Source organism: Hylobates moloch, unplaced genomic scaffold (genome assembly GCF_009828535.3).
Source record: "Hylobates moloch isolate HMO894 unplaced genomic scaffold, HMol_V3 SCAFFOLD_14, whole genome shotgun sequence".
Lineage (NCBI taxonomy): Eukaryota > Metazoa > Chordata > Mammalia > Primates > Hylobatidae > Hylobates > Hylobates moloch.
In genome coordinates this window covers 50303027-50315792 of record NW_026652289.1, presented here as the reverse complement: position 1 = coordinate 50315792, position 12766 = coordinate 50303027, and the positions used below count along the sequence as shown (strand labels likewise).

The window sequence follows — 12766 nt, the reverse complement described above, 5'->3', positions numbered from 1 at the left end:
GTCTGGAACAAAGGTAGTCATTGCCTCTGTTCACAAGTCTTGAAGAAATGTGAGATGGGAGACATGGAAAATTGTCTTCCAACAATATGTTAAAAAGAAAACTGGAGGATGGTGCTGTGGAATCCCGTAGAAAGAGTGTTTCAAAAAGGAGGTAATTATTAGCTCTGCTGAATATTGCTACAAGGCTGTTAGGATTCTAGCTAGACCTGCTTCATTCGTGTTTAAGGATAGAAATAATATTGATTAGGGCTAAGGTGAATGGAAGGTAGAAAAGTGGGCACTTTTAGAGAATTTGAAGGAAGCAGTACTTTTGTTGTCAACTGGGGCTAGGAGCTGTTTAAATGTTGATGGGAAGAAACCAATTGAATTGCAAACCAGTTTGCAAAAAAGGAGAGAGGAAATGATTGATGACTCTTGAGTCCTAAAATGGTTAATGGAAATAGGATGCAAAACTCCCATAGAGAAGTTATCATTTAGTAGGAGGAAGTCTGCAGCTCCCTTAACTGGTGAAAGGGTGAATCCAGAGGCAGCAAGGCTTGTGGGTGTATAGTAGGAGGAAGCTGAGAGGTAGGAACTGTTAGTTTCTATTTATCAGTGAGGTAGGAAATGGGGCTAGGTCCTGTAGACGATAAACAGAGATTAAATTTTAAGGAGAGTGGATGAAGATAAGAATTAATTGATGTGGAGTGTGGGAAAATAAGCAGATCAGAGAAACATTAGGATTTCTGGGTGAATAGTGAGGACCTGGCTGGGCGTGGTAGCTCATGCCTGTAATCCTAGCACTTTGGGAGGCCGAGGCGGGTGGATCACCTGAGGTCAGGAGTTCGAGACCAGCCTGACCAACATGGAGAAACTAAAAATACAAAATTAGCCGGTCGTGGAGGCGCATGCTTGTAATCCTAGTTACTCGGGAGGCTGAGGCAGGAGAATCGCTTGAACCCAGCAGGCGGAGGTTGCAGTGAGCGGAGATCGCGCCATTGCACTCCAACCTGGGCGACGAGCGGAAACACCGTCTCAAATAAATAAATAAATAAATAAAAATAGTGAGGACCTGATTGAGGTTATAATCATGTATTTACATTGGTGCCAGTTTCTCTGCATTGATGTTTTAGGAATTTTTTCCTCATTCTTCTCCTCAACATAAAACTTAATACCACAACAAATTACCATTCATACCTGTTAGAATGGGTACTATATAAAAGACAGACAGTGACAAATGTTGGGGAGGATGTGGAGAAATGGGAAACCTCATACACTGCTAGTGGGAATGTAAAATAGTGCAGCCACTTTGGGAAACAATTTGGCAGTTTGTTAAAAAAGTTAAACATAAATTTACCACATGGCCCAGCAATATCATTCCTAAGTATCTATCCAAGAAAAATGAAAACATTTATTACACAAAGATTTTCAAATGATCTTAGCAGCATTATTCATAGCCGAAAATTGAAACCAACCTAAATGTCCTGCAGTGGGTGAATGAATAGGCAAAACTTTGGTATACAATGGAATACTATTTGGCAGTAAAAAGAAATTGACTATAGATACCTGCTACAACGTGGATGAACTGTAAAAAGCAGGCTTAGTGAAAAAAATACAGACATAAGAAACTATTTTATGATTTCATTCATATGAAATGCCCAGGAAAGGCAAAGAGTAAATTGGTGGTTTCTTGGGTTACAGAGGAGGAGGAGAGGGATTAACAGTAAATAGGCATGAGAGATCTGTTGGGATGATGAAAATGTTCTAAAACTGATTTATGATGTTGATTGTACAACTTGGTAAACTTACAAAAATCACTAAATCATACACTTGGAAAGGATGAATTATAAGATATATACAATATGCCTTAATAAACTTAGGACTTGTTTTATTATTTATTTATTTAGAGACAGGGTCTTACTCTGTCGCCCAGGCTGGAGTGCAGTGGCATGATCACAGCTCACTGCAGCCTTGACCTCCTGGGCTCAAGGGAGCCTCCCGCTTCAGCCTCGTTAGTAGTTAGGGTCACAGGTGCACACCCCTGTGCCTGATGAATTTTTTATTTTCTTGTAGAGATGATCTTGTTATGTTGCCCAGGTTGTCCGAATTCCTAAGGTCAAGCGATCCTCTTACCTTGGCCTCCCAAAGTGCTGGGATTACAGGCATGAGCCACTGTGCCCAGCTAGTAAAGTTAGTTTTAAAAAAGAGAGAATAGTTCTTAAGCAGGGAGGTGATGTGGAGTGGACCAGCTGCGGGGGTGGGGTGAAAAAAGAACAGGATTGGTGTTTTCTTGGGCAAATGGGGTAAAAGAACAAAGAAGAAATAAATGTAGGGTTTGGGGAAGTGAGAGATTGAACCACATTGACCCTATGTAAGGAAAGCATGGATAGGCTGGTGCCAACGAGTAAGGAGAAAGTCCCCACATTATTGAAGAACAGATGTGGTAAGAGTGGGGATCAGAGAGGTTCTGAAGTTTAGGAAGCTTGCAAGATGGTATAGTTGGAGCATAAGAGCGTATGTAGAGGTGAGATGGGGAGAGTAGGAAGGAAGGGAATAAATGGGCCTTCCTGAACTTTATACCTGTTTGAAAGTGGGGACGTAGAATTAATATTGTTGAAAAAGCAAACCAAGGCCGGACATGGTGTCTCCTGCCTTTAATCCCAGCACTTTGGAAGGCCAAGCCTGGAGGATTGCTTGAGGCCAGAAGTTGGGAGACCATCCTGGGCAACATAGGAAGATCCCATCTCTATTAAAAAAGAAAAATCCAGAGCATATGTCCATTTTTCACATCTGCTAATTTACTCTCTATTGTTGTAACTCTTCTACTGGAATATCTACCTGTAGGTTTAATTTAAGGGTTAAATGGAATAATTTATATAAAGCACCTCTGTATCTGCCCCTTAGTCCTAAATAAACAACTGCAGATGATATTGTTGGAAAAGTTGAGGAAGAAAAGATATTTGTTATCTATTACTGCATAACAAACCAAAAGCAACAGTAAACATTTATGACAGTCACAGTTTCTGTAGGTCAGGAATTTGCAGTGGCTTAGTCGATAGTCCTGGCCCAAGGCCTCACTCACATGGCTGATAGGCTGGCGCTCCCTGATGATGGAAAGGCTTCAGTTCTTTTCCATAAGGGCCTCTCCTCGGTGCTGCTCAATAGTCTCATAATAGGCTGCCGGCATTTCACTGAGTAATCTAAGAGAGGAAGGTTGAAGCCAAAATACTTGTATAGCCCAGCTTTGGAAGGCTCACACTGTCGTCTCTGCCATACTCTATTGAGTCAGACAAGCAGAACTGATTTCAGTATAGATTATATGAGAGCATGACTATCAGAAGGCAAGTATTATTAATATCATCTTGGAGATTGGCTACCACAGGGAGAAATAAGAAATTTTGTTTTTGTTTTGAGAGAGAGTGGTATTTTTATTCATTTGCATCTTCCCTGGCAGTAGGTCTCTAGTCATTACTTTTACAGATTTAGACAAATTTGAGATAGTTGGTGCTTCTTCATGACAAAATGTTGAGTTAACATTTGTGGGACCAGGTGTGGTGGCTTATGCCTATAATCCCAGTACTTTGGGAGGCCAAGGTGGGAGGATTGCTTGAGCCCAGGAGTTCGAGAACTCCCTGGGCAACATGGCGAAACCCCATCTCTACAAAAAAAAATTACAAGAATCAGCTGGGCATAGTGGTGTACGCCTGTAGCTCAGCTACTCTGGAGGCTGAGGTGGGAGGATTGCCCGAGCCCAGGAGGTCAAGGGTATAGTGAACCATGATCATGCCACTGCACTCTAGCTTGGGCGACAGAGCAGGTCCTTGTCTCAAAAAACTAAAATACTTTTGTGATTAGTGCTTTCTCATAGCACTCTTATTTGATAATTGCTTTTTAATTTTTAAATAAGAATTTTTTAAAACCCTACTTGTTAAGTTATAACTAAAACAGTAGCCTTTTGCCCTGTCCCCAAATTCTACTCCCCAGAGAATACTATTTTCAATTCTCCTGACTGTTTCTTCTGGTGATTTCCTCCATGTTGTTAAATTGCCCTTCTTATACTACTCTTTCTTGATTTTCCAATTTTAGATTTTAGTAGTTTTGTACTGTGAAAATGGTAATTTGGCACTTCTGTATATTTATGCAACTCATAATTTTTGGTGGAATCAATGTTCAGCATTTATGTTATTATGACTATAAATGTTCTTAGTCAATCCCTGTAGTAAATGATGATTGTATCTCATCTCTCATATAACTTCATATTTTTCCTGGGATTAATGGATTACCTTTTTTTTGTTTGCTTAGTATTCTATGTCCTTATGAATAAATCATCTCTGAACTCTCCAAAAGAACTAAATTCCTCCTCCTGGTATAATCATGTAATCTATCGGTTATTTTTTTTTTTCTTCTGTTGATGACATGCTATCTGGACTTCATCTTCTGGTCTATCTGGGACTGACTGCATTGTAGCTTGCACAGCCGTTGTCGTAGAAGACTCTGCTCTCTCTTTGTTTTGGAGACTTTCCAAGATTTAGTGGTTTTCTGTTTTTTGTTTACTCTCTGGTTTTATAGAGCATGTCCTCTACTAGGTTCCTAAGAAAGGATGCCTGAGAAATACATTTTTGAGACCTTGCTTGATTAATTGATAGTTTTCCTGTGTGTAAATTTCTTGGTTGGAAATTATTTTCATTTGGAATTTCGAAGGCATTTTTCCATTGTCTGCTAGGTTTTAACACTCCTCATAAGAAATCTCAGGCAATCCTGATTTCCTAAACTTTGTTTCTGCTTACCTTTCCCCCATGTAGACATTTAAGTTTCAGCTATCTCTCCTCTGTTCTGCTCAGTCCATTACCAGTCATCTGTCCTGTTTTTCAAAATTTTGTTGGCTTTGCCTCACCCTGTCACTTTTTTTCTAGTGGGTTTATAACTTTTATAAACAAAAAATATTCCTGAGATTGTTTTTCCATAATAATTATCTAAATAAAAGGTTAATCTCGTATATAATTTCTGTGATAATATTTTCCTTCTCATTATCTCCAAATGTTCTATTAAAAAAATTTTTCCCCTGTAATTCCCCTTGGTTTGGGGGTCTTTTTATGTTTCTGACTGAAGTAAGGATGGAAACTAATATTGGTTAAGTGCCAACTATTTATTGTAATTTGAGAGCTTTACATGTACTAACTAGATGGATGAGGTAAGAAAGATATTCTTCACATCTCTCTTAGGTAGCTGACAGTCCCATTTTAGTGAGAAAATGTATCAACTTAGTCACTTTCCAAAGGCCATACCTGTAGTAAATACAGGCTTCGAATCTAGTATTTCTGATACTGTAGTCCTTTTTCTACTTTACGTACAACTTTATGAGTCTTTGTGTGTGAAAAATTTCAAACATGAAAGTAGGGAAATACACAACGCTAAGAGTGAACCCTAATGTAAACTGTGGGGTTGGGGTGATTGTGATATGTTGATATAGGTTCATCAATTATAATAAATACACAGCTCTGTTGGGGAATGTTGATAGTGTGGGAGGCTACGTACATGTGGGAGTAGGGGATATATGGGAAATATGTATACCTTCCTCTCAGTTTTGCTGTGAACCTACAACTACTCTAAAAAAATTAAGCCTCTCATTATGTTGGCCAGGCTAGTCTCAAACTCCTCACCTCAAATGATCCTCCAGCCTCGCCTCCCAAAGTCCTAGGATTACAAGCATGAGCCACCGTTCCCAGCTGGTCATCACACTTTCTCAGAGGTGCCTTCACCACTCACCCCATCTAAAGGTGTTATTTTCTGTCCTGAACCCTACTCACCTCCCTAATAGCACCTGCCACTGTTTCTAAATATTTATTTGTTTGTTTACTTGTTTATGGACTGAATCTCCTAGTAGGCTCCAGCTTCGTAAGAGCAGATACCACGTCTCATTTGTTCACCTAGTGCTGGAACATACTAGAAAAGTCAATAAATGTATTCGTTTTGTTGTTTTTTGAGACAAGGTCTCACTCCCATTGCCCGGGCTGGAGTGCAGTGGCAAGATCAGCCTTGACTTCCCAGCCTCAGGTGGTGGTTCTCCCAACTCAGTCTCCCAAGTAGCTGGAGCCAGACCCGCACACCAGGATACCTGGCTAGTTTTTTGTATTTTTAGTAGAGGTGGGGTTTCCACCATGTTGCCCAGGCTAGTCTTGATCTCCTGGACTCAAGCAGTCCCCCCACCTTGGCTTCCCAAAGTGCAGGGATTACAGGTAGGCGCCACCATACCTGGCCAATAAGTATATTCTTAACAGGAAAAAAAAGTAGGGTGAGAATACTTTTATAACCCACCATGTAATTGTCAGCCATTTATCAGCATTTTGCCAATCTTTTGTTTCATATATTTCACCATATTTTAACCTGTAAAATTCTACCATATGCATAGCTGGTATATTAAAGGACTTTTAAAAAATCACAGTGCCATTGTTATACCTAACAAAATTAAGTAATCCCTTAATATAATTGGGTTTTTTGTTTGTTTGTTTTGGTTTTTGTTTTGTTTTGATTTGTTTTGTTTTTGAGACAGAGTCTCGCTCTGTTGCCCAGGCTGGAGTGCAGTGGCAAGGTCTCCACTCAGTGTAGAATCTGCCTCCCGGGTTCAAGCAATTCTTGAGCCTCAGCCTCCTGAATAGCTTGGATTACAGGTGCATGCCACCATGCCTGGCTAATTTTTGTGTTTTTAGTAGAGATGGGGTTTCGCCGTGTTGGTCAGGCTGGTCTATAACCCTTGACCTCAAGTGATCCACCTGCGTCGGCCTCCCACAATGTTGCGATTACAGACGGTGAGCCACCATGCCCAGCCACTTAATAAAATCTAAAACTGAGTTCATATTCAGATTTTTCTGGTTGTCTCAAAAATACATTTTTACATTTGGTTTGTTGAAACAGTATCTAAATAGGGCCAACACAGTATTTGGTTGTTACGTCTTTTAAGTTTCTTTTAATCTGTAATAGTCTTCCTCTCCTCTTCTTTCATGCCATTTTTATGTTGAAAAACCTAGGTTCTTTATCCTGTAGAATGTCCCACATTCTAGATTTGGCTGATAGCTTCTTTGGGGTTTCATTTTACTTTCCTACTAACCCCCATGTTTCCAGTTAACTGGAAGTTAGAGCTAGAGGCTTAATTAGATCAGGTTTATTTATGTCCTTATTTTTGCAAGAACACTTCCTAGTTGGAACATGTAGTTTTTTGTTTCATCAGGAGGCAAATAGTATCTCTAATATCTTACTTTTGATGATGCTAAGTGGGTATGAGTGTTACCAGCTTGTAAGCTCCCCATCCACATAAATCCTAATGATTTTAGCACCCATTTGTGACCATTATCTAGATCCATTATTTCATTAGGTGTTGCACATTGGTGATCTTTCAAATTACATCATTTCTTCCACATTTACTAGCTGTAATTCGTCTATAACAAAGTACTTTTCTCTATTTGGTTACCTGAAAGAAGGAAAGATAATATTAACTATTGATTTTCCCCCTTTATTTGTCAGTTTTCGGAGTAATGAGTCGATGCCTTAGCAACTTTCATTGGTGATCAATGAAAGGTTTTTTAAGAGTCATTATGAACTAAGGGCTATTTATATATTTGATGTATTTTGGTGAATTACAGTTATTACTCATTTTGATGCTCAAATTGACCCGTTAGTGTCCCCATTAGTCTTTGATAACTTCTTTGGTTTCGAACACGAGATATCCCAGGCTCATTTTGTACAAATCCTTCTCCAGATTAGAATCAGTCATTTCTCCGAAAAACCGTTCTGTTGTGTGTGTTTAGGAAATAGTGTTTAGAAACAACAAACAGTTGTTAAGAGTTTGTTACTGTTGGGTTGTTATTCTAGGCATTTTCAGTGACAGAGCTAGAAAATACCTAATTTTTAGGAAGAGAAAAATAAATCATGAGTTCGTATACATGTTTATAATTGAAATGTAAGGACTTAACTTGGCTGTGATTTTTTTTTCCAGATTTTAAAAATAAGCTTCATTTAAAAAAAAATTAACGTGCGCTATTGGAAACTGAAAAACACAAGAAATGAGGAACAGAGTCATCCACAATCATAAGCAGTTTGACATGCCCTTCTAGGTCTTGTGTGTGTATATACATAACATCCATTTTTATGTGATTGAGATCATACAGTATGTATCATGCTTTTTCACATATCATGAACATTTATTAGTTCAGAACCCCAAAGCTACCTTCTGCCGTTCAGCTGCCAACCTATTGAATGAGTCCTGATACACGCTACCTAGGTGGTTTAACAGTTCCATGTTCAAGATGCGTCTTTTCCATCAATTATACCAAGATATTTACAAATTGGCTAACTCACTATCTCTGCTTTTTATCATACATTGTCACCTCAGGACATCTATAAAGCTTAGATGTTGCAAAATAAAGATTGAACTTTGTTCACAATAAACAGATGTATTACCAGAAATGCACATAGAGACCTATGGTTAAAACCTAAAACCTGTCCTCTGGATATGGAGACACTAGTAAAGAGCCTTACCCTTCACCCCTTTTCCCTCTTCTATCATTTCAGTGACTAAGTACATTACTACATCTAGCTCTAAGAAGTAGGTTAACAAATACCACTCCCAGAAGACAGGCCTTCCTTAAAAAAAAAAAAAAGATGTTTAAACATGGATTATTTTACTGCCTCTACTTTTAACATACTTTGAGCCTTAGGAGTTGTTTATCCTTTACACACAACAGTATTAACTAAATTACATACGTAGAACAATGGTTAGACAATCTGAACTAATGTAACTCACAGGCACAGAAGTCTTCTCTCTGCATGCTTCCTCCTCCTCGCCCCCCTCCATCTCACCCAGTGAGCAGGAAATGCAAACACTCCTGTGAAATAACAAAAAAATACTTAGTGTTACTTTAGCTCTCATTAGCTACTCTGATTTTATACTTCTATGCTCTTGAAACCATAGTAACAAAAAGTACTTTTTTGCTTGCTGCTTGTTACACCAATCACAATCTCTGAATAGGAGCACTAATGACTGAATATAGTTTTCTTTCTTTGTGGTTCTTTTTGTACTTAGTACCAAGAAGGTACTCCCAATAAGGAAGTACAGTGGAAATACTGTGTGAGATATATGCTTAGTTTTTTTGTTTATCCTTTTGTTGTTTCTTTTTATTAAAATATGCATGCTAATATATTTTTAAAATTATATTTCTCATAATACACTTTTGATGATCTTATGTTTAATTATTTTAAAATAATATGGATATATTTTTAAACTCCCTTTCTTACAGGGAAGTTAGCATACTATAAACACTGTTCTGCTCTGCTTTTTCTCTTAATGATATATATACTGGAGCTCACTCTTTATCAGCATGTAACTCTTCACTCCTTTAAACAGCTGCATGGTAATCCATTGTGTGGATTACAGTGATCTATTCAGCTAACCCCGTATTAATTCAGTCTTCTCTTTAAATCCTAAGGAAACACTTTTGTGTGGCACAATGTGGTGTGAGAATTTAATATGATTGAAAATTTTAAAATATTGAAATCACTTTCTCAATTATGTCCTTGAAGTAATTAAGAGTGAATCAAAGTTTTCGTGAAATGAATTTTACTCACTCAGGCATTCCAATTTACTTTTAAACTTTAATCATTTTTGATGGAAATATTTTAAATTTATTACAGACTTTTATACAGTTTAATCATTTTCTTTTTGCCATACTAGGGGATGTCTGCATTATTGAATTGAATTCTGATATTCTGTGCTTTTTAGTTTTTCTGTGAATTCCTTGAATGTGAAGTATTTGTCATAGTTGCAGTATGATATTCCTAAATTAATGCAGCTCTTGTATGAAGGTTTTTATCTCTGCTTTTTTCAAGGCTTTGAGGTTATGTACAGGAAAGTCAGTTACAAAACACCTGATGTTAACATGAATGGTGTTATACTCTAGTTTGTCAGACTAAAAATGAATTGTTTAAATTGAGAAAACAGTGCATTTTTGTCTTTGTCTAACTTTTTGCTATGGCATTTTTAAAATAATACATAGGTATGACTGCTTATTAATAGTAATATTTTCTTGAATCAGATGTTCTGCCTTACTCAATACGGGTCTTGTTGGAAGCTGCTGTACGAAATTGTGATGGCTTTTTAATGAAGAAGGAAGATGTTATGAACATTTTAGACTGGAAAACTAAACAAAGCAATGTTGAAGTGCCCTTTTTCCCTGCCCGTGTTCTTCTTCAAGATTTTACGTGAGTAATGGGTTTATTTTTTGTGAATGAACTCTTAGAGTGTGTTTCCTTTTTAAAATTCAGACTCTTGGCTAGGTGTGGTTGTTCATACCTCTAATCCCAGCACTTTGGGAGGCCAAGGCAGGAAGATCACTTGAGTCCAGGAGTTTGCAGTCAGTCTGGGCAACATAGTGAGACCCTGTCTGTACAAAAAAATTTTTTTAATTAGCCGAATGTAATGGTGCATGCCTGTAGTGCCAGCTACTCTGGAGGCTGAGGTGGGAGGATTACTTGAGCCCAGGAGTTTGAGACTGCAGTGAGCTGTGATCACACCACTGCACTCCAGCCTGGGTGACAGTGCAAGACCCTGTCTCTAAAAATAAAAAATAAAAATTCAGACTCCCCAATGGATGGCTCTGTTTTTTGTGTTTTTTTGTTGTTGTTTGTTTTTTTTTTTTAGGTTAGTTTATAAATTTAAAAATTTTGCCCTTTCTAAACTGAAGCAATTCATTAAAAATTAGGCACTGTTTTGCATACCATTTATTCAAAAACTGCTTTTGCTTAACTACCTTCTTATGATTTCTCAGTAGGTTTCTCAAACTTAACATATTGAAAACTTGATTTTATTTTGAGGTAGTCTCACTCTGTCACCTAGGCCAGAGTGCAGTAATGCAGTCATAGTTCACTGCAGCCTCAACCTCCTGGGCTCAAGCGATCCTCCTGCCTCTGCCTCCCAAAGCTCTGGGATTACAGGCATGAGCCACCATACCCAGCCATCAAAACTTGAGTTTTTGATTGTCTATCTCAACTCACCTATTTCTTTCTAAATCTTTTCTGTTATAGTAAATGGCACCATACACTCCGTTTTGTTTAGGCTTCAAATTTAGGAGTTAGCCTTGATTTTTCTCTTTCTTTAATACCCTCTAACCCAGTCTATCAGCAAGCTCCGTCAGTGCTACCTTTTAAATATATCTTATGTCCAATTATTTCTTTCCATCTCTATCACTGTCATTGTGGTTCTAGTCCCATTCTCTCTTAACCTGGACTGTAACTGCAATAGTCTCTTAACTGGTATCCTTGCTGTCACACTTGGAATCAATAGTCTGTTCTTTACACAGTAGATGGAGTGACTTGGTTACAAATGTTAAGTCATATTATCCCTCCATATACCAGTTGGCTTCCATCACACTTCAAATCCAGAGCCTTTACCATACTCTGAAAGATTTTGCCTGATCTGGGTGTCCAGGGATTATTTATTGGAAGAGTTAACCTTGAGCTGAGTTTTGAAAGAGGCATAGGGGTTAGCTGGAACATCCTCTTCACCCACCCACTCAAATCTGGTTTGTGTGCCACAGCTCTTTGTACCCTATGTATGCTATTACGGTACTTACGATACATAGCCGCATAAGAAATAAATGGTATTTCTTACACCATCTATTCAGAAACTGCCTTTGCTTAACTACCTGCTTATGATTTCCACATAGCCAGTAGGTTTCTCAAACTTAACATATTGAAAACTTGATCTTATTTTGAGATACAGTCACACTCTGTCACCTAGGCTGGAGTGCAGTGACGTGATCATGGTTCACTGCAGCATCGACCTCCTGGGCTCAAGCTGTTATTGTATGCAGCTATTATAGTACTTACGATACTATTCTTTCATCATTATCTTCCCTAAAATTTTTTTGAGAGCCAGAATTATGTCTTATTTGGCCTTGTACCATTGGTGTCTAGCACACTGAAGGCATTTGATAAATGCTTGTTATATAGTTGGCTGGATAGATGGGTGGATGAATGTAAAATGGCAAAAGCTACTGTGGATAGCTTTGGGGTAACACAAAGGCACTGGGGGAAGGGGCTGGAACTAGGGAAAGGGGAGGGTACATCAAAAAAATACATGGCAAAAGAGTTTCACAGGCATTTTCCCTGAAGTTCACTTATGCCTCAAAAATTATCTCTTATTATTTTTGGCATATTTGCCCAAGTACTTCAGTTCTCAGATAATGTTTAATGTTAATTCTCATTGAACAGGATACTTCTAACTTATAAAGTACATTATGAAAAATGAATGTAAACTAGACAGGGATACTTTTTAAAATATGAAAATGAAAAAGTTTATATTTATCATTTATTAAGCATGTATAAAAAACAATTTGGACTATAATATGACCATTCTTTATTTTTTAGTGGAATACCAGCAATGGTGGATTTTGCTGCTATGAGGGAGGCAGTGAAAACTCTTGGAGGTGATCCTAAAAAAGTCCATCCTGCTTGTCCGACAGATCTTACAGTTGACCATTCTTTACAAATTGACTTCAGTAAATGGTACTTCAATGCAGATATTTATAGACAGCCATGCAAGTTAATTGGCTGGAAATGTGTCATGTAGAGGAAAAGGAATAGAGATAATTTATGGCAGAGAAAAGTATACTAAATTTAGTATTGGTTAGTATATAAAAGCTAAAACTGGTGAAAAGTTTATGGAATGGTGGGGTATTTTTCATATTTGTGTATTTCTGCTGCCGTTTTTGATAGAAATGAATAAGCCTAGGACCTG

The 12766-nt window shown here is 37.9% G+C and overlaps 1 protein-coding gene across 4 annotated transcripts in view; it reads left to right on the top strand.

Moving 5' to 3' along the window:
- The window catches only part of IREB2 (iron responsive element binding protein 2), a 62907-nt gene that overhangs the window by 14741 nt on the left and 35400 nt on the right, over positions 1 to 12766 (top strand). For all 4 annotated transcript variants that reach the window (XM_032176009.2, XM_058427410.1, XM_032176010.2 and 1 more), the window contains exons 3-4: positions 10065 to 10230; positions 12397 to 12534. In XM_032176009.2, the coding sequence (XP_032031900.1) occupies positions 10065 to 10230; positions 12397 to 12534 (304 nt within the window). The remainder of the gene's footprint in view (positions 1 to 10064; positions 10231 to 12396; positions 12535 to 12766) is intronic.